Source organism: Balaenoptera physalus (assembly GCF_965194825.1).
Source record: "Balaenoptera physalus genome assembly, chromosome: 14".
NCBI classification, from domain to species: Eukaryota; Metazoa; Chordata; class Mammalia; order Artiodactyla; family Balaenopteridae; genus Balaenoptera; species Balaenoptera physalus.
The window spans coordinates 72504779-72532495 of record NC_138893.1 but is presented as its reverse complement, the minus strand read 5'-3'; the positions used below and the strand labels follow the sequence as shown (position 1 = coordinate 72532495).

The window sequence follows — 27717 nt, the reverse complement described above, 5'->3', positions numbered from 1 at the left end:
TTGGCTTGGGGCGGACGCAGCCTCTGTGGGTGACTCCAGAAACTGCCAGTGCTGGTGACGTTGTCTTCAAGTTAAGTCTCAGAAGGAAAAAAAAGCACGGGGACAACAAAGAGAGGAAGTGGCCTGGGCCGGCCCACCCGGTGAGTCTCGTCCGGCCCCCCTCACCCTCGGCCTGGTCCCCACAGGGGCAGCCAACAACGCAGGCCAGTTCCTGTGTGCCCCAGGAGGACTCGGGTCCAGGACACTGGGGGTGTGGGAGACACGGGGGGAGGTGGCCCCACCAAGCATGTCCCCATGGCCTTCAGGAGAACCGCACCAGCACAGAGGTGGGGCGGCAGGAAGCGGTCGGATCAGTGTCAGGGGACCTGCTGCCCATCCATGCTGGTGGCCAGGAAGTGGGGGGCACTCGTGCCTACTCAGCGTCTCTCTCCACTGGGCAGTGGGAGCCAGCAGAGGCGTGGAGGCTCAGAAGGAGAAAGGAGCTGTCCTAGGGTCACACAGTCTGTAGCTGGCGCCAGGGCCTGGGTCAGCTCTTTGTGGCCCAGCTCCTCCACCTGGCCTTGCCCGAGCCCCAGGATGGGGGCATCCATGGTGCTGGTGAGAAGCTGGGTAGCCCAGGCCAGTCTGGGAGGTTGGCCACTCTTGCCTGACAGGCCTGCTTGGTCCTGACCCCTGCCCTACCTGGGATGCTGGTAACAGAGGCACCTCCCCTCTCTGTGCCTGCCCCCCACTCTGACCCCTCTCTGCCCCAGATGTACACAGATACAACAGCCCCAGGCCTGGGAGCATCCAGTCAAGGCCGCCCCTGTGGGTGCACAGGGTGGCAAATGAATGAAGGGCAGTGATGGATAAGGATGTGTCTGGCCCTCTATGGCCCCTCCAGGGAGGGAAGGGGACAGGAGGGGAGGGTTGAGCCAGCAGGGGCTCGGGGACCCTGGGAGAAGGAGGGGCGAGCCTGCTTCCTCCCTCCCTCCTTCCCCGCCCCCACCCCTGGGCTGGCTGGGCTCCCATCAGCCGCTGCTGCATCATCAATATTTCATTGGCGGCAATAAGAGGCAGCAGCAGGGACAGCAGCTGCGGCAGCACTCGGGCCAGCTCCAGTCACAGTTCGCCCGGAGAGTCAGGCCCCTGTCCCTGCCCACAGCCATGGACGTCTTCAAGAAGGGCTTCTCCATCGCCAAGGAGGGTGTGGTGGGCGCCGTGGAGAAGACCAAGCAGGGGGTGACAGAGGCTGCTGAGAAGACCAAGGAGGGTGTCATGTATGTGGGTGAGTTTGGGCGTAGCAGGGCCTGGCAGGGCGGGGCAGCTTGGTGGCCACCCAGTTACCTGGGCCTGACTTTATCCCCCAGCCCCTGGGAGGCATTTTGAGAGGGATGAGGACCTGGCAGTTGAGTCAGGGTCTCCCAGCCCTGGAGGACCACCGCTGTCCCGCACACCCCATGGTCTGTTTGGGCCTCCTCAGGGCCCCAGGGGCCTCTGGGACAGGACAGCAAGGGAGGCACTTAGCCCTCAGACACACCTGTTTGTGCGCACACAGGTGCACACACCAGCGCACACCAGCGCCCCCGCCCAGCATCACCCACAGGCCCCCTGACTCGGGTAAGAAGCTGCACTGAGCCTGGAGCCCCGCGGACTGAGCAAGCAGGTGCTCGGCAGCCAGGCCACAGGTCCCCACGCCGCCCAGAGGGAAGGGGTGCGTCAGGCGAGATGAGACCAACCCTCAGGGTCCTGTCCAGCCTCCCGCGCACCCCACCCCAATCAGCTCCTTCCAAAGAGGAGGCTGAGCCGATGACTCAGCTCTCGTTGACCCTGTCCTGCGCTGCTTCCGAGGCCCAGGCCGTACCCACGTGAGATCCAGACCCTACCTCAGGCCTGGTCTCTCTCGTCCCCCCATCCTGTCCTGTCCACTTCCCATCCGTTCCCTTCCTCCAGACACAGCAGGAAGTGGCCTTTGAAAGGATGGCCGGCCCCCAGACACCATCCTTACCTCCCACTGACCCTGCAGCTTGTCCAGCTGTTCTGTGGTGTGTTTGCCTGGCCCACTCCCCTCCCAACACCAGGAGTGGGACTGGGCTGACGCCTCCACTTCCTCCACAGGAGCCAAGACCAAGGAAGGTGTTGTGCAGAGTGTGACCTCAGGTGAGGAGCCCCAGGACCCGGGGACGTGGAGGCTGGGACGTCCAGGGACTTTTGCACCCTGGTGCTAAAGGCCCAAGCCCAGGCCCCTCCTTTCCCCCCTGCTGTACACGGACCCAGACTTCTCCAGAATCTGGGGCTAGACCCAGGGTGGGCTGCCCCCATCGTCATCAGAGCTCCCCTGGAGTCAGAAAGGGCACAGCCTAAGGTCTCCAGTAGAGCCAGAGTTTTGAGTGCCCTGGGAAAGGGGCTGCTCTGGCCTGACGGGAAGGCCAGGCCCGGGTGGGGTGGGGTCAGGGCCAAAGCCAGCCAGATTCCTCCCACAGTGGCTGAGAAGACCAAGGAGCACGCCAACGCTGTGAGCGAGGCCGTGGTCTCCAGTGTCAACACCGTGGCCACCAAGACCGTGGAGGAAGCAGAGAACATTGCGATCACCTCCAGAGTGGTGCACAAGGTGAGACCTGGTTCCCAGGCCTGGCCCTCAGACCCGTCCCATCCTTTCCCCTGGGCCCCAGCGAGGCCAGCTGGGGAGGAGGCATTATCACCGCGCTGACATACAGGGTAATGGAGACTCAGGGGCCCTGGTCTGCGTTTGGTGTTGTCACATCCATTAAGTCCTGGAATCCTCACGACCACCCCTGTGAGCGGAGCTGTGTGGGGCCCAACTGGAATGAGGCTCAAAACCACATTCTCCTGATGGTGCTCAGCATTTAGGAGACACCCCATTTCACTAGCGAAAGCGGGGTCCTGAAGGCCCCAAGTGGTGACAGGCAGCCTCCCACGGGCAGTGGACACCAGCTCAGAGCTGCCAGGTCACCGCCAACCCAGTGTCCAGCCTCCCTCCGGGCCTGGCTGGGCAGGGCCTCCTCCTCCAAGGAGGAGCGGGGAAGCAGCGCCCCCTGGTGACGGAAAAACAGTGAGGGTTCTGACCACACCCTCTGCCTCCACCTTCATGAGTGTGCGTGTGTGCATGCTTGTGCCTGGTGTGGGTGTGCCCTTGTGTGTGTGTGTGCGTGCATGCGTGCCGGGCAACAGAGAGCACAGGAGCAGGGGAGCTCTCCCAGGGGGTGGAGGCTGGCGGGGAGAACTGTCCCAGAACCCACCACAGAAAGGCTCTGCTTGAAGCATTTTACACGTACTAACTCATTTCTTTGGCACAAAATCCCATGAGACAGGGTGTGGAAATGAGGCCCAGAGAGATATGGTAATCAAGGTCCCATGGCTAGTCTGAGTGAGCCTGCAGTTCTCTGGGCAGCCTGGCTCCCGAGACTGTGCTCTGAAAGAGAGACTCTGAGCAGGAGATCATGGTGGGAGCATTGGGGGCAGGCGGTTTTCCTATTCCAGAGATGTGCCGTCTCAGCTGTACGAGGCTGTGCTTTAGAAAGCTCTCCTACCTGGCACAGGCCCCGAGGGGCCGGTAGAGTCCCAGGCACCCAGCACTAAGAATCCCTGCTCCAGGGAGTGGGTGGGTGGAAGGGTAGGGGGTCACCCTGCCCCTGGCTCTGGGGGCAGCACCAAGGCGTCTGCTTCCAGGGCCAGCACAAGGTCTCCAGATCCTAGGAACAGGCAGGTGCCCTTGCTCCTAGTTCCCAGCTCTGCCTCGTCCTAGCCGTATGACCTTGGGAAGCTACTCAGCCTCTCGGGGCCTCCATTTTCTCAGCTGTAAAATGCCTGGGGTGGGGGGAGGGTGGGGGGAGGGTGGGGCTGAGAGTATCCATGTCACTGGGCTGTGATGATGCAGGGAAATGGACCCCGTGAAGCAGCTTCGCCTTGCTCATGGTGAGCACCTGACAAAGGGAGGTGACTACATCATCATCATCAGTGCCCCTGGGCAGGACCCAAATGTACCCCAGGAGATCCCAGGCCCCTCCCCCCCATCCCCCAGCAAAAGAGGCCTTGGGATGGGGCCAGGCTGCCCCTGCACCTCTGAGCAGAAGCCTGGGCACTCCTCTCTGACTTTGGAGGAGGGCTGGTGAGTCCTTGGAGCTACCCCAAGGAAGACATTTCCTGGTGACACCCAAAAACCAGCCATGACTCACCCTCCAGTGAACCGTAGAAGGATGCAGCACTGCCAGTCTGTCTGACCGTTCATGCCACTGGCCTCATGCACCCACCTTGGGACAGCAGGACTAGGTAGGCGGCCACCTGTCCTTTGCCTGGAGAGCCTGCCCCAACTCTGGCTGCCCCAGTCCACCAAGGGGCAGGATGGCCCCATGGTAACAGAGAGGTGGCAGGACCCTCCAGAGGTAGGTGCTGAGACTAGGGTCCAAGCTGATCACCCAGTCTTGCCCAGCCTACCAGCTTCACACCACCACCCCCAGGCAGGCCGCCATCTCAGGCAAGCGCCTGGCTGGGTGTAGGTGGGTAGAAGGAGACAGGAAGTGGGAGAGGACCATATAACCCCTGCTGGTTCCAAACAGACCAGCCTGAGCCCAGTGCCCATCCAGGAGGCAGGGAGAAGGGAAGAGGGTGGCAGTCATGCTACTGGGATAGGGTTGGGCCTGGAGCAAGCCAGACCTGATCCCTACAAGCCTCACTGCTTTGAGCTCTGAGGCCTTAAGCTGGATACCTGGCCTCTCTAGGCATAGGGTCCCCATGTGAACGGTGATAACATGCCCCTCCTCCTAGGGCTCTTTGGGGTCACAGGAGGACAAGGGTATGTGATCATGTGATTCAGGAACACCGAGGGTGGGGTCAGGCCTAGTGCTTCAGGGGCCACTGCCCACCCCACCTCACTGGGCTTCCTCATGGAGGAGGCCCAACCAGGGACTGTCAGTGACTCAGCATCTGCTTTTGGGGGTGAAGCTGGGCTCAAGAGTACTTGGTACCCCCAGAAGGCCTTGGCATCATCAGACAGAGCCCCCGCTGTGAATCCTTACATGAGGCTCTATCACCTCCAAGGTCAATCTGGCCCTCATACCTCCCTCACCTCCAGCCCTCCACACAGAGCAAGATGATGAGGGCCTCTGCTCATCTTTGAGGCCAGCATGACAAGGCCCTGGCTGCAAGGAGCTGGGGACTCTGTGCCCTCCACCTGGCCCCACATCCCCTTTGCTTTCCCACAGGAGGACCTGCAGCAACCTGCCCCCTCGCAGGAGGACGAGGCAGGCAAAGTGGAAGAGGAAGTGGCTGAGGCGGTAGGATCTGGGCTCCTGGTGTTACGGGGGGTCCCTGGGCAAGCTGCTTCCCTCCTGGGGCTCCAGAGCCCTCAAAGGAGCCTCTTGACCTGCAGGTCCCTGAGCCTGAGTGTGAGGTCTCCTCATGAATGACCCCCTCAGGGCAGAGAGGCACAGATGACACCTGTCCCCACCCCACCCAGGGTGGCCACTGAGGGCTGGGGCCCCAGAGCTGTGTGTGAAAGTCTCTCTCTCTCCCAGACCAAGAGTGGAGGAGATTAGAGGGCTGCAAGTGAGCTCGGAGGCCCTGAGGAACACCCCAAACCCTCCTGGCACAAGGAGTGTCTGGTCCTGGAGTGTGACCTATGGGGCTGCCCATGGTCCCCACGTCCTCCCCTGGCTGCCCACAGGCTGGTCCTCCCATGCTGCCGCCACCACCATCACCTGCCTCCCTTGTCCCCTCACCCCCTCTGGTCCTTCTGACCCCACCGATGCTGCTATGAACTTTTTTTTTTAAATGATTCCAAATAAAACTCAAATCCCTACTGCATACCTACTCAGACCTCCTGTCTGTGCTGCCTCATTCATGAAGACGCCCTCTGGGCCCTCCTGGGAAGAGGAGCTGGGCCAGGTATGCTACAGGAACACCCCGGGCATTTCTGGAACCTACTGATAGCGGGCACTGCCTTCAGGGAGTCCCCCTGCACCACCCCCCCCCGCCACCCCACCATTGCCGTTTTTTGGTTTATTTTTTTCGGCCATGCTGCGTGGCTTGCAGGATCTCAGTTCCCCGACCAGGGATTGAAAGCAGGCCACCCCCACTGGCTTTTAACATGGAGGTGGCAGCCCTGCTTTTGGCTCGGGCAGACACCTTCAAAGACACACTGTCCGCTGGAGCGTGAGACCGGGATGCCCCAGGTTTTGAGCTTTGGCTCACCCTCTGGGAATGGACCCCACTGACGGCAGAGGGTGAGGATGGGCCTCCTGGGACTTCCCTCCATGTGTGTCCTTGGTGGAACAGTTCCTTCTGGGAACAGGGACACCTAACGCCCCTCCCTGGAGCAGATGGTAACTTTCAAAGATGGAAGTCTAAACCCATAGTAGGGACTCTTTGCACCCTCCTCTGTGAAGAAGGACATGACCCCAGGTTTCCTCCCGCCTGGTCCCACCCAGCCTTGAGCTCCCCACCAAGTTGGACCTGGCCTTTCCCTTTCACCAAAGAGTTCTGTCAAGTATCATTAGAAAACACAACAGCTGAGAGGCAGAAGAGCCAGTCCCCGCCTTGAGAGACAAAGTAAAAATGAACATTTGTTGAGCTCCTCCCAGGTGTGGAACACCGTACTGAGTGCTTTACCTCCTTTAATCCTCAAAACAAATGGCATGTCCCAGTTTCATCGAAAATGAACTGAGAAACAGAGAGTCAAATAACTTGCCCAAGGGCACAAAGCTAGGAAGCTGGGACCCGGCAGAAGTCCAGGTGGCCTGGCTCCAGAGCCAAGCAGCTGATTCCCATGCTCTGCTACGTCCACCCGGACTGCGGGGGCTCCAGTGGCGTTATGGCAGATGCTGCCACCCCCAAGGTTTCAAAACAACCTTAGGACCAGGGTGGTCGTTGTCCTACACGAAGGGCTATTGGCATCACGACCTGGAGTCTCGTTCAGAGGTGCCTGAGCAGAGAGCAGGGCTCCCATTCCTTTGACAGCCAGTTTGGGTTCAGAGCATCTAAGTGGCTTGCCCCAGCCCTCCAGCCCTGGTTGTGGGCACCAAAACTTGAGTCCACACCACCTTCCCACCCTGCCTCTGTGGTGGGGAGCAGAGGTCGAGGGCAGCCCTGCGGGCTGGGAACCAGTCAAACACAGCTGAGCTTCGTCGTATCCCAGCCTGCCGGTCATGGGTATCCACGGCTGAGGCGGCAGAAAGGAGCAGTGAGCCGCTGGTCTTGCAGCCCCCAAACCCTACCGTGGGAGGGAATGAAGGGTCTGGAAGAGGTGCGGGCAGTCCCGGGTGTTCCTGCTCCCGGGCTCAGACACTGCTCATCAGCAGGCCTGTGCATGCCCCAGGAGGAGGGCACCTGGGGCCTGGGCTTGCCTGAGAGAAAGGGGGGAGGAGCCGGGCCCTCTCAGGTAACTGGGGCAGGAGGACACCTAGACTCGGCCCCTGGGGTCCCAGTGCCCTCTCCTCTGCTGAAGGAACCTGGGAGGGTCCCTGCTGCTTGCGTCCCGCTCTCACCCCCGTATTCAGGGCCAGTTCCTGTGATCAAACAACAAGGTCTGCCTGGTCCAGGAAGCCTCTTCCCCATCCCATGGGCACTGCAATGCTCTTTGCCTTTAAGCCCCCTATTATGTGCTGTGGGATCTGTGGGGCTGCACCTGACTTCCCTAGAGGAGTTACTGCTCTCCCCCCATCCTCTACTTATCCGAGAAGCCCCAGGCACTCTGTCCCTTTTTTTTTTTTTTCGGTAGGTGGCTGTTTTGTTTTGCTTTTTAATATTTATTTATTTATTTTGGCTGCGCCGGGTCTTAGTTGCGACACTTGGGATCTTCATTGTGGCATGAGGACTCTTAGTTGCGGTGTGCATGCGGGATCTAGTTCCTGGACCAGGGATAGAACCCGGGACCCCTGCGTTGGGAGCATGGAGTCTTACCCACTGGACCACCAGGGAAGTCCCAGTAGGTGGCAGTTTTAATAAGAGAACTTACATATGAGGTTTGTCTTGGGCGGCCACAAGATGAATAGATCTCTGCCCCAGCCCACCAGAATCTTAAAAGTTAACAGAGGACTTAACTGGGGTCAGTCATATATTCAATCCAGAGGGTTTCAACAACACCTTACTCTGTCAAGGCTGTGTCCTTGAAATGGCCACCAGTATGGGAATTGCAGGCAGGACATACATTCCAAGGACAGGGGAGGGGGTGAGGAGCCTCTGATTGCCCAGGTCCAGCTCGCAAGGCAACCAACAGTTACATCCTCTTGATGACCTCTTCCAACATTGCTGTAACAGATTTTTTAATCATCTACCATGTATCAGGCAAGGTGCTTGACTCTGAGGAACCAAACTAAGCAAACTAGGTATGGTCTCTCCTTTCTAATTGCTCAGAATCTTGGAGGTGTCAGGGAGGAAGAAATTTTCCTGTACCTTTCTAGGTTCTTCTGGCTGGTTCAAAGAATCATACTGACATGAGACAGATTGACAGGAGAAAATCAAAATTTAATAGCGTGTATACATGGGACAGACCCAGGAAAACTGAGTAACTTGTCAAAATGGCTGAAGCCTTCACCTTAAATAGCATCTTCAGCTGAAGACAAAAGAGGATCTTGGGGCTAGAGATTTGGGGAGGAAGGCAATTGACATGCAGATGGAAAAGCGAATGTTTGGTAAATAAATGTTTGCTGGGTCATGTACAGACAATGGGACACAGAAAGGAATTTTAACAAATAGACTTTTCTCGGTTCCTCCCTGTCTACACACCTAGTTCATACTCTAGTTATTTATGGCGATAGCTCTATTCCTGTAAGGCCCTCTATCTAAATTCAGCTAAGGGGAAAGATCAAAGTTTCTCCCTGAGTCTTTTGGGCCTTGATTGTTTTCGGCTTGAAATAACTGGCTTGCTAAAATGACATCTTGGAGTGTCAAATTTTGCTCTCCTACAGAGGGAAGAGAGAGAATTTGAAAAGCAATCACTAAAGTCTGGTAAGTGTCATGTTAGGGAAGTACGGAATGCTGGGAGGCCCAAACTGGCATACTTCATCTAATCTGTGATAGTTAAGGAAGGCTTCCCAGAGGTTGTGATGTATATTTTTTAAATTAATTAATTTATTTATTTTTGGCTGCATTGGGTCTTTGCTGCTGTGCGCCGGTTTTCTTTAGTTGCGGCGACCGGGGGCTACTCTTCGTTGCGGTGTGCAGACCTCTCATTGTGGTGGCTTCTCTTGTTGCGGAGCACGGGCTCTAGTGCGCGCAGGCTCCAGTAGTTGTGGCACGCGGGCTCTAGAGCACAGGCTCAGTAGTTGTGGCACATGGGCTTAGTTGCGCTGTGGCATGTGGGATCTTCCTGGACCAGGGCTCGAACCTGTGTCCCCTGCATTGGCAGGCGGATTCTTAACCACTGGGCCACCAGGGAAGCCCGTGGTTGTGATATTTTCGATGAAACTGGAAGGATGAGTAAGAATTAGCAAGATTAAGGGGGCCTTCCCTCCCCCCACCTTGAAGGACCCTCAGCTGAGTGTCAGGCATCCATCAGCCCATTTAATCCTCACCGTAACACTCTGGGGGAGATTCTGGTATTGTGCCCCCCACCATCAGGCTTGATGAGGTTGAGGCTTGATGAGGCTCCTTGAGACACTGAGGCTCAGCGAGATGAGGGAACTTGCCCTGGGGGTATTTGAACCCAAAAGGTATGACTCCAGTGCCTGAGGCTTTACAGCTACTCAACTGTCAGTTTTGTCACCTGCTTGGGCCCAACAGCCGCCCCCCCCCCCCACGCCCCGAGAGGCTGCTGCCTCCCAGTCTTGCTCCTTGCCCACTGGGCCTGGTGCCAAATAGCAACAGCAGCTCAGCGGTGAGCTAACTTGGAGCCGTGTAAAAGGCCTTCCTGGCTAAAGGGACTGGTGCTACTGGTGGTTTTTCAGGAGGGCTGGCAGGCCTCAGGAGGGCAGGCAGGCCTGGGGCAGGGTCTGGGCGGGGCTCCCCGGAGTCCAGGAGGAACCATCAGGCGGCTCTGCAGGGCCTTAGGGCTCGGGGCTGGACCAGGCGCAAGGCCGGGAGGGGCGGGGCGGGGCAGGGCGGGGCAGCCGCTTTGTTAGTCTGCGTTTGGTGTCCCATCCCCCCACCTGATCTCAGCGCCTGCCCCTTCCTCTTGCCCAGGAATCCTTCTTCCTTAATCAATTTCGTGTGTGTGTGTGTTTCCATATACCCCACACCAGGGGCTGACCCTCCACGGCTTCTCCACCCCTCCCCACCCATTACAGGGAGAGCTTGGGCCAGCCGAGTGGACCTGGGTAGGTGGGAGCTTCCCAGAGCTACAAAATAGGGGAGACCCCGACAGACGTGCAGAAACAGGCCCAAAGAGGATGAATCAGAGAGCAGCCTTAGAGAGGGTCGAGCCGCCGCACCGAGACGCAGAGGGGGTGGCCTCCAGACTCCGAAGGCGGGCTCTGGAGTGGAAGAGCGCTGGGCGGGGTGGGGGCCCCACCTGCACCCTTGAGCGCCAGGATGTTGTGCCTCGAGGGTCGTTTTGCTTTTTCTGTGATCCCTGGCTGCCCTACTGACGCTCAGGTCACTAACTCCCCTCCCAGCGCCCCCGGTCGTCACCACGCCCCGCGCGCCGGTCCCAGGAGTGGTGACCTGAGAGGGCTGCGGCTTGGCCGCTCCCTTCCTCGCTGTTTGGCCTGGGGTGCTTCCTGCCCAAGTCGTTGGGCTTTGGTGACCGACAACGGTTTCCTTGCCTGGGCTGGACACACACGGGCCGCCCTCTCCGTTACTCCCCCTCCACCTCAGGCTGCTTGGTCCCCAGCCAGGGTCGCACGCACGCCAGTGACTCGCCTTCTCGGAAGGGGGTGGGATTTACTCGACCTTCTCCCCACTGCGCTCCCCCCCTACCCCTGTCCCAGCAGCGGCTGGGCAGATGCCCAGTTTGCAGTCTCCAGGCTGAGTGTGTGGGGACCGCCAGCTCGGCGTGGGTGAGGGCGCTAGGGTTTACAGCCCACCGACTCGGACTTGAGTCCCTGCCATGTGAATTTGGGTGAGACCTAACTTGCCCTCTGTCCTCAATTTCTTCCTGTAAACTTCTAATAACACCCATTCCAAGAGTTGTGAAGGTTACACAAGAGGCTGTAAGCGTTAGGGCAGCGCCAGGCACAAGGTAAATGCTTAATAAAAGGCAGCTGCTATTATTAATTACAACTCCAGCCTTGAGATCCTGACCTGGTGCTGACCCCGCGCTCACAGGTTGGGGAATCCTCAGGGTCAAAGAGGAAAAGTCTGGCTCACGCGGTAGAGGGAGATTGGTGCGCCCCCTCTGCCCGCAGCCGCTCTCTGGACCCCTGATCCAGCCCCTCTGCAGCCCCGAGCCCCGCTCCAGACCCTGGTTGGGGCCTCCGCCTTCCCACTACGGCCCGCCAGAGGCCAGGTTGTGCTTTTGGGCCGGCGGGGACTGGAGCAGGGCTCGGTCACTCCCCTGAGCCTGAGTGCTGGGAACCGCCCCGCGCCCCCTCCAACCCCCCTCCTTGCGGGGTGGGCCGGACCTGGGGCGCCTTAAAAACCAGAGCTGGTGCTCGGGTCGCCGCCGCTTTGAGCAGGATCCAACGTCGCTACGGTTACCCTGAACCACCTCGCAGACCCCAGCAGCCATGGCCAGCAAAGGCTTGCAGGACCTGAAGCAGCAAGTGGAGGGGGCGGCCCAGGAAGCGGGTGAGGACTGCGCGCGACCTGGGGCGCATGCTGGGACCCCCGGGTGGACGCGGGGGTGGGGCTGGGGGCAGAAGCCTGGGGACTGCGCAGCCGGAAAGTCGGTGGGCGGTTCTGGCTAGGAAGGGCCCTCTCCTGAGCTGCAGGGACCTGGAAGGACGCCCACCCGGACCAGCCCGGGAATGATGCCTTGAGGGAAGTGGGGGAACAGCAGTGCCTGAGGAGTGGGGCGGGGCGGGGGGCGCTTTGGGCATTGCCAGAGCCAATCCGAGGCAGCTGCTAGGGCCGGGAGCGGCCCCACCCGGGCCCTCAGGGGAGAGTGACGGTCCACGAGGAGAGCGCGCTCCGCCACCCCACGGCCCGATCTCTGCCCGCCAGGTCCCAGAGGCGCACAGAAACAGGATGGGACGGGTGGCTCCAGACTCCCACCGGGCTTTGTTTTGAGCACTCCCCCCCTCCTCCGAAATACTCATTTCCTCTTAAGTCCTCACGCAGAGGACCTTCCCACCTTCATGCGGGCAGGGCAGGTCCCCAGTCTTAGTTTCTCCACCTCTGGCTCTTTCCCCCTCAGACCTGAGTTTATGCAGCTGGGGGCTGGGGATGGACTGGGGAGTAGGGTACGTAAGGAAACTTCAGCCCCACCAGCGGCAGCTCTTCCAGTCCCAGCTCAGCCTCCCTTGGGACTCCAGCTCCCAATCTGTCCTACACATATCCCTGTCAACAGACAACACCTAAACCAACCCCCTCCTTCATCAGTGCCCCAAGGAAAGCCCACAGTTGCTCCCCTGAGGCTAAAATGGTACCAGGATGTCTCTGTCTACAGTACCCTTCCTTCTGGGCTTCACTTTCCCCATCTGTAAGTGGAGTGCAGAGTCTCCTTCCCTGTGGTCTTGACTGTGCTATGTCAGACAAAGACCCCAGGCACCTCTGTAAGCAGTAGACCCAGGGTCTGCCTGACCCCTGTACCCCCTGGTCCCCAGGGTCTGCGTAAAGCAGGCCCTTTCCTGTTCAGCAGCAAGGATAAGTCAGATCTCTGAAGGCCAGAGCCACCTGTCTGCCTACCAAGCAGGTGGGGACCCACCTGAGCCCCTGGAAACCCTGTTCTTCACAGGCACAAACTCTGGTCTAGAGGAGATGGCCTGACTTTGGAAGTTTCACCTACTTTCCACACTTCGTTTCCTAATGCCTTACGCTGCCTGCTCACGGAGGCACTGGCAGTCATTGCTTGTGTGCCCTCTGGGGAGAGGCACAGGAGTGAGGAGGTAGTGAGAGGGCCTTGCAAAGTAGAAGCCCCAGTGCTCTAAATGTGGGAATTCAGGCATCTGGGCCAAGCCTCCGGGGGAGAAGTTGTTAAAGGCGGCAGGGTTCTCCCTGGGCTGTGCCCAGCAGTAGCCACAGCCCAGATGCCAATTCCAGCCTGGCCTAGCCCTGCCTTCCTTCCTTGCTTGGATATTTTTGCAGCAATCCTGCAGAGGCAAGGGAAGCAGGCCAGAGAGGAGGAGCCCAGAGTTACAAATAAACAAGAACAACCTGTAGTCATGGAAAGGGCTCATGCCCCTCACTGAGTGGCCTTGGTCAGAGAACTTTACCTCAGTGCCATCCATCCCTGGGCCTGCAGGACAGACCACTCTAGAGAACAGATGAGGTTGGCAATGGTGAGGCCCCTGTGGTTGGTGGTATCTCAACAGGGGCTAAAACCCACATGTCTCTGTTCTAGTGACGGCGGCTGGAGCAGCAACTCAGCAAGTGGTGGATCAGACCACAGAAACAGGGCAGAAAGGTCTGGTGGGGCTGGTGGGCAGGAGGGTGGACAGCCCCAGCACGGCCCTGCCCTCCACCAGCCCTTGCCCAGACACACCCTCTCCTCTGCAGACCCTCTACCAGCATTGCTTCCTGGGGAGGGAGACCCAGGCCAAGCTACCCCTGCAGGGCTGTGGTTCCCCAGGGCCCCACACTCAACTGCCCTATCCTTTCCTTTCCCAGCCATGGACCAGGTTGCCAAGTCTACCCAGGAAACCATCGACAAGACTGCTAACCAGGCCTCTGAGGCTTTCTCGGGTTTTGGGAAAAAACTCGGCCTCCTGAAATGACAGAAGGGAGACATGGGTGACTCCCTTCCAGGCCCGGAGCTCTAGCGGGCTCTTGGCGGGCCACCTCATTAAAGCACATATGCCTACTCTGTGTCCGTCCACTTCATGCCTCCTCCCAAACTGGGCCCAGCCCCGCCTCGCTTAGAGCAGAGGCTCGGGGATCCAGAAACTCAGCCCTGACGTCCAGAGTCCTGGCATTCCAAATTCGGAAACCCAGACGGATTGTCCAGGAATTCATTTCCCATATCTCAACCGTGCGTCCAGACTCTCCCTTATCCGAAGTTCAACCCCCCATCTAGGTACGTGCCCCTCCCCCGCTCTATTCCCCCTGCCCCCGATTCCAAAACCGCTCCCTCAGCTCCAGGAACCCGCCCCTTCCTAGGAGGGGGATACTCGGTGCCCAGATTCTCGAGGAGCTCAGCTCTGGGCGGGGGGCGAAGGGTTCCAACGGCAGGGGCCTCGGGAACTTCTCCCAGTGAGCTAAGCCGGGGCGGGGGGCTGGAAGCATCGAGGCATCCCAGGGCCAGGCGCCCGCGAGGGCTTCAGGCGGCAGGAATTCTCGGGGAAGAGAAGGGACTCAGGGATGGAGCTTTCGTTCCTCGTCACCCTACGTCGCCTGCCCGCTGTTTGTCCGACTGTCGCACCCGACGGTGAGTCACGGGGCAGGACCGGGTGGGCGAGGACACGCCCCGAAGATCTGAGTCCCACCCAGTTGACTTGTGTTTGGCGCGGTCGCCAGGAGCTCCGCCCAAGACGCGCCCCCTGGGGAGGTGCTTGCGGCGCACGGGGCGGTGCACGTGGGCGCGGCGCACGGGGCGGTGCACGTGGGTGCGGTGCACGTGGGCGTGAAGCGCTGGGACCCGGCTGTGTGCGTGCGCGCGCTAGGCCACTCCCTCGGGCACCCCTTCCCTTCCGGATGCACCTGTACCTTCTGGCCCAGTGCAGAGGCCGGCTTTTTTCTTTCTTTTTTTTTTTAAATTAATTAATTAATTAATTTATTTTTATTTTTATTTTTTGGCTGTGTTGGGTTTTCGTTTCTGTGCGAGGGCCTTCTCTAGTTGCGGCGAGCGGGGGCCGCTCTTCATCGCGGTGCGCGGGCCTCTCACTGCCGCGGCCTCTCCTGTTGCGGAGCACAGGCTCCAGACGCGCAGGCTCAGTAATTGCGGAGGCCGGCTTTTTTATCGGGCAGGTTCCCCCAGAGGGTCTAGAGTTCGCGCAAACCTTATTCCCTCCGACCTCCCCAGCACGTGTCCACGTGTCCATGCACGCGATACCAACCCTGGGTAAGTCTTGCTGATGGGTGACTCACTGTTGCCACAGGATAAGGCCCAGCCCTGGCGCCGGGCGCTGGCTGCCCTCTTCATCCGAACCCCCGCCACACCTCAGCAGGTGACGCCCCGTTCCGTTCCCCCACCTCCACGCCTTTGCACACACTATTCCCTCTGTCCGTAATCTCGTTCTCTTCTGGATTGGCACATACGTAGTCATGCCGTTTCAACTCACAAATATTGGCTACACGGCACTTCCTAGTTCTGGGGAGATTGAGAAAAAAAAACCATCGTCTTTCTTTCACACGCTGACTGGGGGCCGGCTTTCCCAGAGGCTTTCCAGACATGCCAGCAGGGGGCAGTGTCGTCGTGTCCACCCCCCATCCCTCCCCTTCACCCCCCCCCCCCCAGGTGACCTTTCCCGTCTCCAATCTGAGATCCCTCCCAAGGAAACAACAGGTCTCCTCCCTAACCCTTAGCATCTCTCACCCTCACCCCAGGGCCAGGCCCAGTTTCATGCTTGGTTCCTGTTGCTGACTGTCCCCAAAAGAAGGGCTCAGCTAGTCTGCAAAATGGGCCAAGGCCTAAAGGGAGGGTCCTTGAAGAGATACCTGGGGTAATCTGGAGGTGCTTCCAGCATCTCCAGGAGCCCCTGCCCCCAGGAGAGGATGCCAGGGTTGGGAGAGACCACCTGGGGCCACAGCAGGAAGCAGGTGGGGCTGGACTGGCAGAGCCCTCACATTTTTCTGGAATGCATCCTTCCCCAGCCTGACTCAGGAGAGATCCCAATTGTCCCAACAATCCCTCTTCATCCTGTTCTCCTTGTGAGTGTTGGCCTTACGGATGGATGTGTGAGCCAGCTCAGGCCAAGGAGAGGAGGAGTCAGGTCTAGGGCCAGGAGCCTTCTAGGAAAGGTTTTTCATCCTCAAAAAAGAAAAGAAAAGAAAAAGACCAAGGAAGAAGCATTTTCTTCTATTCCACTGAACATTTTTGTGGCTAGAAATGATTCTTAGAACGCTGGCAGCCACTTCTAACCACAGGAGGAACAAGCCTAAGCAAAAGCCAACTTGCTGATTAGGGCAGAGCAGAAACATAGAAAGAACCTGGATCCCAAGTTACTTTATTCAGTCCCTAACCTAACTAGTCCTGCAGCTGCCAGGAGCTAGGTGAGAGGATCAATTTCCTCATTGTTTGAGCTGCTGTGAATTAGGTTTTCTGTTGCAAACAAAAGCTTAAATCCTGATGTTACCTGGATGCTAAGGTCCTGTATTTGCCGGCCTCACCCACCTCCCCAGCCTCGCCTAACACGCCCTCCCTCTCTGCCTCAGCCACATTAACCCTTGTTCATTTCCCTTGACATTGTGCTTCTGCTCATCTCAGTCTTTGCAGGTGCCCTTTTTTTCTACCCAGAATGCTGTCCATCCTCCGTCATTAACCACCCTTGTCCAAGTTGCTCCTGCTCTTTCATCCTTCAGATCTCAGCTTCCCTGGTCGTCCCCCAACATACACAGAATGGGTCTGGCCACTGCCAGTACGTTCTCACACCCCCTGTACTTCTTTTCCACGGTTATATACTAATGAGTCGCTCTCCTGTGTGCTTCACTGTGATGGTTGTCCACGGGCTGCAGCCAAGTCTCTTCTACTGATTAGTGCACACCCAGAGCCTAGAGTGGGGCTCTGGCAACATCTGCCACATGAATGCAGGGATGACGGTCCTTTGGTTCTCCTACCAGATAACAAGAGTTGACACATTGTCATGTTCACCATGGTGCCATCTCCTACAATGCAGTCCCTTCCACAAACCCTGCTGCCATGCAGCTGATGCTCCCATGCACCGTGCAAATGCCTGTTTCTGTGTGCCTCTATTCCCCCAACATGGAGCCCTGGGGCGCAGGGCCAGGTTGGGCTTGTCTTTGGTCCTATGTCTGGGACAAGGTGGGCATGGTGCTGGGGAGCCAGGGGAGCTTATAGGAGCCCAGGCCTGTCTCCGTGAGGTTCATGAAGCTAGCTGAGCCCAGATGGGCTGAGGAGAAGGCAGCTGTGGCCACTGCACCTGTTGGGTCTTGGTCAAATCTCCAAAGATAAATTCTTCCATTAGCAATTCCTCAGATAGTTCCTAATTCTCCAAATACCAGTTCCCCAACTAACCAAACACAAAGTCACTAACGTCACATTTTGGTTCCACTGGACTTCTCAGCTCTGATTCCCATCAAATTACAGATGAAAAGGGGCAGAGTTTTCTGCTTTCCACCTTCTCTCCTTTTCTCCTATTTTTTTTTTGTTGTTGTTGTTAGTTGTCTCATTTCTACTTTGTGAAAACACATAGCATTTGCATCCCATTCCTCCTCCACCTTTGTTCTGTCTTAGATCTGCAACTGAAAATATTAGAAGCGCTCTGCCATTCCTTCTGCTGAAATGTTTTCTGTTATCTCTTGGTTGGTTGGAGTTAGTCCTCTAAAAGTTTCCTCAAGAATGAAATATTTTCAGATGAATTGAGAAGACGTCTGGGATCTGAGCTGAGAATTGTTATAGCTAGGCCCCTTGGGTTATTGCAATGTGTCCATGAGGGTTCACAGTGTCCTATTTTTGTGTATGGCATTTTCTATTTTTAAAAAAAAAGGTTAAAAAGTTAAAATAAAAATTTTTTAAAAAAAGAAGGGCTCATGTGAACCATATTCTGAGTTCTTAAATGTGTGGTAATGTTGGTCTGTAGCCTTTATACTTTATCCTCAACTGGGTTTGAAATTTACATCTCACACTTTTTTCCATGAGCATCTTCTAGGTATGGCTGCCCCACCTTCTGCCACAGAAGGTTGAGCGGTCCCTAGAAGTCTGGTTTCTAATTCACTGGAATTTCTTTTTTTTTTTTTTTAATTATTTATTTATTTATTTATTTATTTATTGGCTGTGTTGGGTCTTCGTTTCTGTGCGAGGGCTTTCTCCAGTTGTGGCAAGCGGGGGCCACTCTTCATTGCGGTGCGCAGGCCTCTCACTGTCGTGGCCTCTCTTGTTGCGGAGCACAGGCTCAGTAGTTGTGGCTCACGGGCGTAGTTGCTCCGCGGCATGTGGGATCTTCCCAGACCAGGGCTCGAACCCATGTCCCCTGCATTAGCAGGCAGATTCTCAACCACTGCGCCACCAGGGAAGCCCTCGCTGGAATTTCTAATAAGTGACTTGATCTTTCTGTCTGGCTGGCTTTCTTTATCTTTTTTATTGAAATATAGTTGATTACAATGTTGTGTTAGTTTTAGTTTTGTATATGATTCAATTACATATACAAAAGTGATTCAATTACATATACATATTTTTTCAGATTCTTTTCCATTATAGGTTATTGCAAGATATTGAATATAGTTCCTTGTGCTATACCCTAGGTCCTTGTTGTTTATCTGTTTTATATATAGTAGTGTGTATTAATTCCAAACTCCTAATTTATCCCTCTCACCCCTTTATCTTTAAGGTACAATAATTTTTTTAGGGTTCGTCTCGGTGATGATTGTTCTGGTTCAGTTTTCCCTAGTATGCTGTTTGCCCTTTCCATATTGATTCTAGATTTCTTTTATTTCAGGAACATTTCTTAATTGTATATTTAAATATTTGCTCTGTTCCATTGCTTGGCTTTCTTCTTTGGGAATTCCAGTTGTGGCCACATCTGCCATTGTCTCCCAAACACTGTGTATGTCTTTAATATGACTCCTTCTTTTTTCTTTGCTTTTTTTCATTTCTGTTCCCATAGGTACCTACTGTGGCTCCTTCTAGTTTAGTCTTCATTTCTACAATGGTTTGTTTTACCTTTTTTCTTCTGTTTTATTCCAGAGTTACGCAAGTTCCTATTCTGCCTGCTCCTGTCGTCTGCCATCTCATCCCTGAATTCTGGTATTTCTGTTTTATAGTCTTCCTTCATAACTACTAATGCTTTATTAAGTGTCTTATTTTCTTTCTAAAATTCATGTTGGAGTTTCACGTTAGGTAATAATTTTCATGTGCCTTCTTTGAGGCGCACTTTTTGGTGGGATTTCTTTGTATGTGATGTCGTTTTTGGTATTCTTTTTCATATTTAAAAAATAGTATGTTTTTACTGTTAGATAGAAAAAAGTGAAGTCAAAACTGCATATCTCTGGTATGCTATCCTTCCTGTAAAGAAAGAAGGAGGATGCAAGAAAGTATGCAGGGCACATGTCTCTGTATATGTGTGAGAAGAAAATGCAGGAGGATAAACCAGAATCAAAGAGACCGGTTATCTACACGGGACAGGTGGGAAGGCAGTGGAAAGAAGGAGGGAATGGCAACAGGGTAGCAGAGATGAGGAGAGAGTGACACTTAACTTCAGAAAAGTTAAATTTGATGTGTGAGTTGGTGATGGGCTTTTAAAAATTCTTCTTCCTGTGTTCTTGTTACCCCTTAGAGTTTCAGGAAGGAGAAATGGGCTGAATTAAGAATTAAGCTGCAGCCACGTTGCTTCCAGACTTAGAAGTCTGGCAGGCTGAGCTGGTGTTCTCTGTTTACCGAGAATCCACATCCTCTCCTCCCTGCCCTCGCCCTGGTAACCTGCCTCTTGAACTGCATCACCCGGGCTCCCTCACCCTCAGGACTTGGTTGGGTTCAGCCAATAGGGCATATTGACAGGAGATGGAGAAGAAGAGGAGAGGAATTTATTCCTCCTGCTTCCTTCTTGCTGGGCATGGTTGGGCAGTGGCCCTCTTCCTCTGCTGACAGCTGCAGCTCCTGTCTGCTGACCCTCTCCTACAGCTGCAGCTCTCTTCGGGGTCTACAGCCCCTCCAGGCCCAGGGAGGAAACAACTCCCACTGCTCCTGGTCGCTAGGGGCCTCGCCATCCCTCATTGGTTCCCTTAAGTCTGTCCACACCTTTGTGAACTGTCCCTTTCCTCAGGTATCCCTTTGATGTGCCCTCTGATTTTTTCCAGAACCCCGACTGACACCCATGGATGTATGAGTGCTGATCTGCTGGGGAAGTCTTCCTTTGGTGACTGACAAACCAAGTCTCCAGGAGTCTAGTCTCCCTGTGGCTGGGAGGGGTCTGTATGTGCAAGATATGTGGGCTGTATATACTGGGAGCTCAAGTCCATGAAGTAGAAGTAAGAGAAAGCATAGGCAGGATGACAGTCATAAAACTCTTGATATTCATGGCATTTGCAGTTCAAATCACAGGAGAAAAAAAATCATCATGCCTCAGACATAAGACAGCCCTAAGTATTTAAGTACTCAGTTTTTGTTTTTTTTTCAGAATTATTAATTGCTCAGTTGGCAAATTGCTGTTTGAAAAATTGACTCTCCTGACTTGATGATGTAGTCAGCTGGTCCTTTGCCAGACTGGGTTGTTGAGCAGATTCTACTTGGAGAATTAGTTGACTCTTGTCAAGGCTCGATTCTCCCCGCCCCAAGTGCAGGACTTGACCTTCTGACTCAGGACAGGCTGGCATGGGTGCCTGTGTTCAAGGCCTGCTCTGTTGGGGCCCAGCATGGGCCAGGCTTCTTCCAAGATGGGGTCGTTCCCACCTGAGTCATCTCAACCTCACCCAGGCAGGTAACACTGCTCACTGCCGGAGTCACCCAACCCCTCAGACCAGAATCCCGGTTAGGAGGGTCTTGGGCTGTCCTAGTTTCTTTGGCTGGGAGCCACAGATGGGCTGGGCTGAGCTGAGAGGACAGGGAGCTGGTCAGAGCTAGAGTGGGAAGGCCTGTGGGACTGGATGTGGGCCAGAGCACCAAGGTCTGGGGCCCAAGTCCTGTCTTGGGCCGCTTGGCCTCTCCTGCTCTCTTGCCTTCCCCCTGTTGGGCATTTGGGATCTGTGCCTGAACCCAGCCTTGCCAGGAGATCTGGGGCCATGGTGTGTTGCCACTGGAGTCTGGGTGCTCACACTGGGGCCATGCATTAAGGAGGAGAGGGTCCCATGGGCAGGGGGGATGGGGTGAGGGCAACAGCAGTCTGACAGGGAGGGAAAAAGTGCAGCAGCTGGAGTCCCGCTGAGTGGCCGAGCCCTGACCAGGGCCTGTCGAGGAGCTGGTGAGCTCCTGAGGAGAGGGGGATGGTGAAGAGTACCCCAGGGTGGGCCCTGGTGAGGAGGGGTCGTGGGGTCTGGAAGCCATCCCAGACCTGGTGGGTGACACTGCCATCCTGACAGGGAGTTCGGCGCAAAGGACCCCTCTGGGGTTGGGGGACACACACACACATCAGAGGAAACAGGGAAGGGGCTCTGATGGGCCTAGGGAGCATCTCTGTGGGTCTCTCAGACCAGTTCCCACCAGCCATGTCCCAGGAGTGCCCCCACCCTTGGCAGCATTGTCCTGATACTGTGAGCAGAGCTCTCTGGTGTTTGGCTATGGCAAGGGGAGGCCAGAGTCATCTGGATCTGCTTAAGCTCCAGGGCCCTCACTGTCATGGCCCCTTCTGAGTCCACAGGGTCATGCATATATATTTATAAAACTTGCAAGAGAGTAGTAGTGTATTTTTTCTTACAGGGACTCTCCAGATTGTTTAAGACTTGATCTACTCCTGCCAGTGGCACGTGTGGGGCTGTGGCCTTGTGACCCAGAGTTCCTGCTGCCCACAGTATCCACTGCCCACCCCAGGGCGGCCGGCCGCTGCCCAGGGCCTCCCAGTACCACTCAGCTCCATAAAGCCTGTGTCAGGTAAACACTAATTAGACCCACCACACCCTCCTGGACCCCTCTGAGGGATGAGGGAGCCTACATGGGGGGGAGCAGTCTCAAACTCCTGCCCCAGGCCTGGACTTTATGAGTAGGGCCTTGGGAGGGCCTTTCCTCCATGACTCCTGGCCAGTGGTGGCGGGTCCCATTTCCAGGCCCTCTCACTCCGAGGCAGGCTCATACCCCTGCCACTCTTTGCTCCACCCACTGGTTGGTCAGGGCTCACTGCCATGCAGCCCCTCCCTAGCACATCAGTGATGAGGAGGTGGGAACAGAAGTTTACCAAGAGTTTGCACGCATAGTTCCACCAGCTGTCAGTGACAAGGCCAGGCAGGCATGGATGCCCCCATTTTATAGATGAGGTAACTGAGGCTCAGGCTGGGCTAGTGACTAAGGGAAGCAGCATGTGGTATGTGACTTGAGGCATCTCTCTCCATCCTGAGTAACTAGGGAGGCAGCCTGGCTCCCTCAGCATGTGTGTTGTGCATTAGGGGCTAGTAGAGCTGCTTTCTGGGAACTCTTGCTACGGCCAGAAGCACCTCCCCAGTTGGTAGTGGGGTCCTCCATCTACTCCCCTAGAACCTCCTGGATGGGCACTGCTGACTTTACAGGGCTCCCCTGAGAGGCCAGGCCCCAAGGCACAGGGCGGGCTGGGTTCCCTCACATGCTGGCTACCTCAGTGCTGGGTCACTCAGGTGCTCCCATGAGTGAGAACCAGGTGACTGCAAGCCAGGGATGACTAGGCTTCTGGTCAATGTTGTGTCCTCCTCTGCCTTGGGCCAGGCATGGCCCTGACTCCTCCCGCCCCCCAACCTGTCCAGGGGAGGCTGCAAAGCCACTCTCCGGAACTGAGGTCCTTGGGAATGGGGAGGGCAGCAGCCCCCATTACACTTGTATTCCTGGCCTGAGGGGCTGCCCTGGTCCCCAGACCCACAAAACCCTAAACCCTTGATTAGATCACTCTAGAGACTGTGGGCAGCAGGCTGGAAGTCCTAGCCCTTGTCTAGGTACCATGCCTAGGCTGCGGGGAGCCTAGGGGGCTGGCAGGGCTGCGGTCCCCAAATGCCTCTCATCCCACAGGGCACTCGGGCCTCTTGCCTTGGGGTAGGGGCATGTCCCAGAGCTGATCTCTCTGTCCAGCCTCACCTTGCTCCCTGTCCCTGCCCCTCACAGGGTCCCAGGATATGGGGTGTGCGGGTCTCATGCTGCCAGAGGGTCACTGCCCCAGCCACAACGCTGGGGTGGCTCCACCCAGCCACTTCCTCCTGCCGTCTGCGCTGACTCACCACCCGAGCCAGGGCTCCTGCCCCAGAGCCCAGCCAGGCATCAAAGGCATCTATAAAAGCAGACTGGTTCAGGCCCCAGCATCCTGCTTGATCACCACCTGTCACCGCACAATGTTGGGAGGCCTGGGGAAGCTTGCCGCCGAGGGTCTGGCCCACCGCACGGAGAAGGCCACCGAGGAAGCTGGTAAGGACCCCGAGGCTCCTTTCCACGTGCACCGTTCCTGCCTCTGGGGGATCAGGACAGACTCAGCTGGGCCTGTGCTGATCCCAGAGGACTGGGGCAGGCCTTGACCCCATGGGGAACTATGGCTGATCAGCCGCATAGGGACAGGATGGAGGTGGGGGGCTATGGAAGCTGAGGAAGGTACCTCGGGGAGGAGCCATGAGGGGTCCACTGCCCCAAGCAACCCTCCCTGTCAGACCTGCTCTGCCCCCTGGGCTTGTTACATTCCTGGGGTCTGTGGCTGAGGCCCCGAGGGGGCAGCTCAGAGGAGGCCCCTGGTGGCGACAGGGGAGCCAGGGTGCTGGGTGAGCAGCTGGTGGCTTAAATCCGTCCCTCTGGAAAGCAGGGAGGGGCCCTTCAGTATTAAAACAGCCTATTCCGAGTATCCTATACAGAAAAGAAAATGGAGTTTAATTTTTACCATAACTTTAAAGCTTCAAAGATTTCTTGCTTAAGAAACCACTGAGTCTGATTCTGTTCAAAGTCAGCCCCCAGGGTTTACACAAAGGACATTTTCAGTTTCTTCAAAGTCCCCAGGGACTTCCCTGGTGGCACAGTGGTTAAGAATCCACCTGCCAGTGCAGGGGACAAGGGTTTGATCCCTGGTCCGGGAAGGTCCCACATGCCGCGGAGCAACTAAGCCTGTGTGTCACAACTACCGAGCCTGTGCTCTAGAGCCCGCGAGCCACAACTACTGAAGCCCGCGTGCCTACAGCCCGTGCTCCGCAACAAGAAAAGCCACCGCAATGAGAAGCCCGCGCAACGAACACCCAATGCAGCCAAAACAAAAAACCCAGAAATCCTTTTTTGTACGTCAGCCGCTGGTTGCAGGGATGCTGATCCAGGCCCCACCTGTTGGACGTTTTGTGAAAAACAGCTTGTGCCCGAGTTTGCTGTTCTCTTTTTAAAGGGCTGCAAACCTGTTTGTGTTTCATTTGAACTCTGCAGCTGCTGTTGAGCACCCCCTTTCTTTTCACCAACTCTCTGAGTGCTGTGTCACTCCCAGTCTGCACACGAGGGACCCAAGCGGTGGAGGTGATTCTAGGAGGTAGAAGCTGAGCCAGCCCTTCTGACCGTGGCGTCTTCCAGGGCTAGCCCGTTACCAACCTGGGAGGGCAGAGAGTTTCGTGGTGCTGGAGGAGTTGCTCTGGGGAGCTTGGTGCTGCCGGAGGGAGCTTTGACATTCAGCCTCCCGCTGCAGCGCAACCTCCGTCTGGCCACAGGCAGGACCGCAGCTCGCCTGAGAGGCCTGGTGACCTGGGAAACAGGCCCGGCCTTGGCTCCAGGTCCCCAGCCAGCAGCAGGGCCCACTCGTTGGCATTCCAGGCCTCGCTGGCCAAGGGGCATGGAGAGCCGTGTGCCCTTACCTGGCTCACTCAGCTTATCTCCTGCCAGCCGAGCCCCTCTCCGGTCTCTGAGGGAAGCCAGCTGGGGGCCCTTCTTGGGAGCAGCTTGTCCTGTCCTGGCGGGGGCGGCATCCCCGAGCCCCTGCCAGGGTATCCAGGGCTGTCTGGGCCCTGCTGTGAGGACAGGCAGCTTACACTGTGCTCTCACTCTGGGCTTGTCTCATCGTTTCAGTTGACGTCGTGGAGGGAGTGGTGAAGGAGGTGGTGGAGCCTGCCAAGGAGGCTGGAGAGAATGGTACGGCCAAGGTCGGGGCGGGGAAGGGGGGAAGCTGGGTGCTGGCAGCAACCTGATCCTTGCCTAACCAGATCACACCTTGACCCCAGTGTGGCATCCTTTCAGTTGGTGTGTAATTATCTGTGCTCATCTGAGGTCACAGGCCGTACTTTGCTAAAGCAGGTTCCATCTAGATAGTTCTCTCTGTGGAATGTTAAGAGGATGACGTCACAAAAGACCAGGTGCAGGTGTGCTGGAACAAAACATTTGAGACAAAATTATATATTTACACGAATACATATTTCCATAAATGTTTATATGTTTGTGCTGTGAGTATCACGATGTAAAAAAGCACATGTATATCTCACTCCTTACAACAAAATAGATTCCGGATGGATTAGGACTTAAATATAAATACATGAAATTATTAAATTGTTAGAACATAGATTTTGGCATAATCTCAGAGGAGGGAGGATCTTTTTAACGATGACAGAAAATCCAACAGCTATAAAAGAAATACTAGGTAAATTGGACAATATAAAACTTCAAAATTGTCCATAGTGAAAAAAAAAGTGTAAGCCAAACCTCCCACAAACTGGGCAAAAATATTTGTAGTAGAAATGATAGCCCTTATCTTTGATAAAGGAGGCAAGCATATACAGTGGAGAAAAGACAGCCTCTTCAATAAGTGGTGCTGGGAAAACTGGACAGGTACGTGTAAAAGTATGAAATTAGAACACTCCCTAACACCATACACAAAAATAAACTCAAAATGGATTAAAGACCTAAATGTAAGGCCAGACACTATCAAACTCTTAGAGGAAAACATAGGTAGAACACTCTATGACATAAATCACAGCAAGATCCTTTTTGACCCAGCTCCTAGAGAAATGGAAATAAAAACAAAAATAAACAAATGGGACCTAATGAAACTTAAAAGCTTTTGCACAGCAAAGGAAACCATAAACAAGACCAGAAGACAACCCTCAGAATGGGAGAAAATATTTGCAAATGAAGCAACTGACAAAGGATTAATCTCCAAAATTTACGAGCAGCTGATGCAGCTCAATAAAAAAACAAACAACCCAATCCAAAAATGGGCAGAAGACCTAAATAGACATTTCTCCAAAGAAGATATACGTACAGATTGCCAACAAACACATGAAAGAATGCTCAACATCACTAATCATTAGAGAAATGCAAATCAAAACTACAATGAGATATCATCTCACACCGGTCAGAATGGCCATCATCAAAAAATCTAGAAACAATAAATGCTGGAGAGGGTGTGGAGAAAAGGGAACACTCTTGCACTGTTGGTGGGAATGTAAATTGATACAGCCACTATGGAGAACAGTATGGAGGTTCCTTAAAAAAACTAAAACTAGAACTACCATACGACCCAGCAATCCCACTACTGAGCATATACCCTGAGAAAACCATAATTCAAAGAGACACATGCACCCCAGTGTTCACTGCAGCACTATTTACAGTAGCCAGGACATGGAAGCAACCTAAGTGTCCATCATCGGATGAATGGATAAAGAAGATGTGGCACATATATACAAGGGGATATTACTCAGCCATAAAAAGAAATGAAATTGAGTTATTTGTAGTGAGGTGGATGGAGTTAAGAGTCTGTCATACAGAGTGAAGTAAGTCAGAAAGAGAAAAACAAATACAGTATGCTAACACATATATACGGAATCTAAGGGAAAAAAAAAAAGGTCATGAAGAACCTAGTGGTAAGATGGGAATAAAGACACAGACCTACTAGAGAATGGACTTGAGGATATGGGGAGGGGAAAGGGTAAGCTGGGACGAAGTGAGAGAGTGGCATGGACATATATACACTACCAAATGTAAAATAGATAGCTAGTGGGAAGCAGCCACATAGCACAGGGAGATCAGCTCGGTGCTTTGTGACCACCTAGAGGGGTGGGAGAGGGAGGGTGGGAGGGAGGGAGATGCAAGAGGGAAGAGATATGGGAACATATGTATATGTATAACTGATTCACTTTGTTATAAAGCAGAAACTAACACACCACTGTAAAGCAATTATACTCCAATAAAGATGTTAAAAAAAAAAAAAGAAATGATAGCCCAATATAAAAATGACCAAAAGGTATAAACAGGCAGTTCACAGAAAAATGAAACATGAGTAGGCAGTACACCCACAAGCAGGTCCTCTGTCTCACTAATAGTTGAAGAAATGCAAGCTGTTTGGAGAAATAAAAGCAAATTTGAATGCATTCCTCCAGGAGCTGTGCTGCCCTCTGCCCCACAGACTCCTCCAGGGCATGACCGGGTAAGACTGCCACATCCCACAGGCCACTCCAGGTGACTCCAACCCACCGAGTGACTTGAATTGTTTACTTTGCTCACCTGGATATCCTCCTTTCTTCCTGACAGCCATTGCTGAAGCTTTAAAGAAGACCCATGAGACAGGGAACAAAGTGGTAAAGGAAGTCACTGAGACGGTGACCAACACAGTCACAAATGCTGTCACGCACACAGCAGAAGGCCTGGGCAAACTGGGACAGTGAGCATGCCTGCCACCAGCAGGCTCTTCCCGAATCGCAATAAAAAGCTGTGAAATGTGTACACTGAGCCCTGGGTTTGTTGCTATTTGGGTGGAAACATTGTGTATGTCCTGAGTGTCCACTCTGCAGGGACAAGAGGCCAGCACCTTGGCACCCACTGGGGGTCAGATAGGTCCCTGTGATAAATCAGATGTGCTGCTCTCACATTATGACTTCTCATGTCAGCAAGGAGCTCTTGAGAATTGTTAGTGTCTGTGCTACATTTCTTAAAAGCCTATTTCCCCAGCAGCTATACATAGCTTTCAGACACCTCAGTGCTTCAAGGACACCTCAGGGGAGGACCGCAATTCAGCTTATGTG

The 27717-nt window shown here is 54.9% G+C and overlaps 3 protein-coding genes across 4 annotated transcripts; all 3 read left to right on the top strand.

The window, feature by feature from the left end:
- The first annotated feature begins 39 nt into the window (after positions 1-39).
- Positions 40-5808, top strand: SNCG (synuclein gamma). Of its 2 annotated transcripts, none has more exons than XM_082424255.1 (6): positions 40-140; positions 1054-1267; positions 2098-2139; positions 2463-2590; positions 5202-5273; positions 5514-5808. In XM_082424255.1, exons 2-6 carry the CDS (start codon positions 1147-1149, stop codon positions 5532-5534), a joined length of 384 nt encoding a protein of 127 aa, XP_082280381.1. In that variant the 5' UTR covers positions 40-140; positions 1054-1146; the 3' UTR covers positions 5535-5808. The 2 variants fall into 2 exon arrangements, with proteins under 2 accessions (XP_082280381.1, XP_082280380.1); XM_082424254.1 differs by having other exon boundaries at positions 66-140; positions 1145-1267.
- A 5711-nt stretch (positions 5809-11519) lies between these two features.
- ADIRF (adipogenesis regulatory factor) lies at positions 11520-13834 on the top strand. Its single transcript, XM_082424256.1, has 3 exons — positions 11520-11661; positions 13376-13438; positions 13642-13834. The coding sequence occupies exons 1-3, from the start codon at positions 11601-11603 to the stop codon at positions 13746-13748; spliced, it is 231 nt and encodes a 76-aa protein (XP_082280382.1). The 5' UTR covers positions 11520-11600; the 3' UTR covers positions 13749-13834.
- Positions 13835-13929: 95 nt separating this feature from the next.
- Positions 13930-27416, top strand: LOC309642556 (uncharacterized protein). Its single transcript, XM_082424253.1, has 5 exons — positions 13930-14047; positions 21497-21667; positions 22859-23155; positions 24773-24835; positions 27227-27416. Exons 3-5 carry the CDS (start codon positions 22870-22872, stop codon positions 27358-27360), a joined length of 483 nt encoding a protein of 160 aa, XP_082280379.1. The 5' UTR covers positions 13930-14047; positions 21497-21667; positions 22859-22869; the 3' UTR covers positions 27361-27416.
- Positions 27417-27717: the final 301 nt, after the last annotated feature.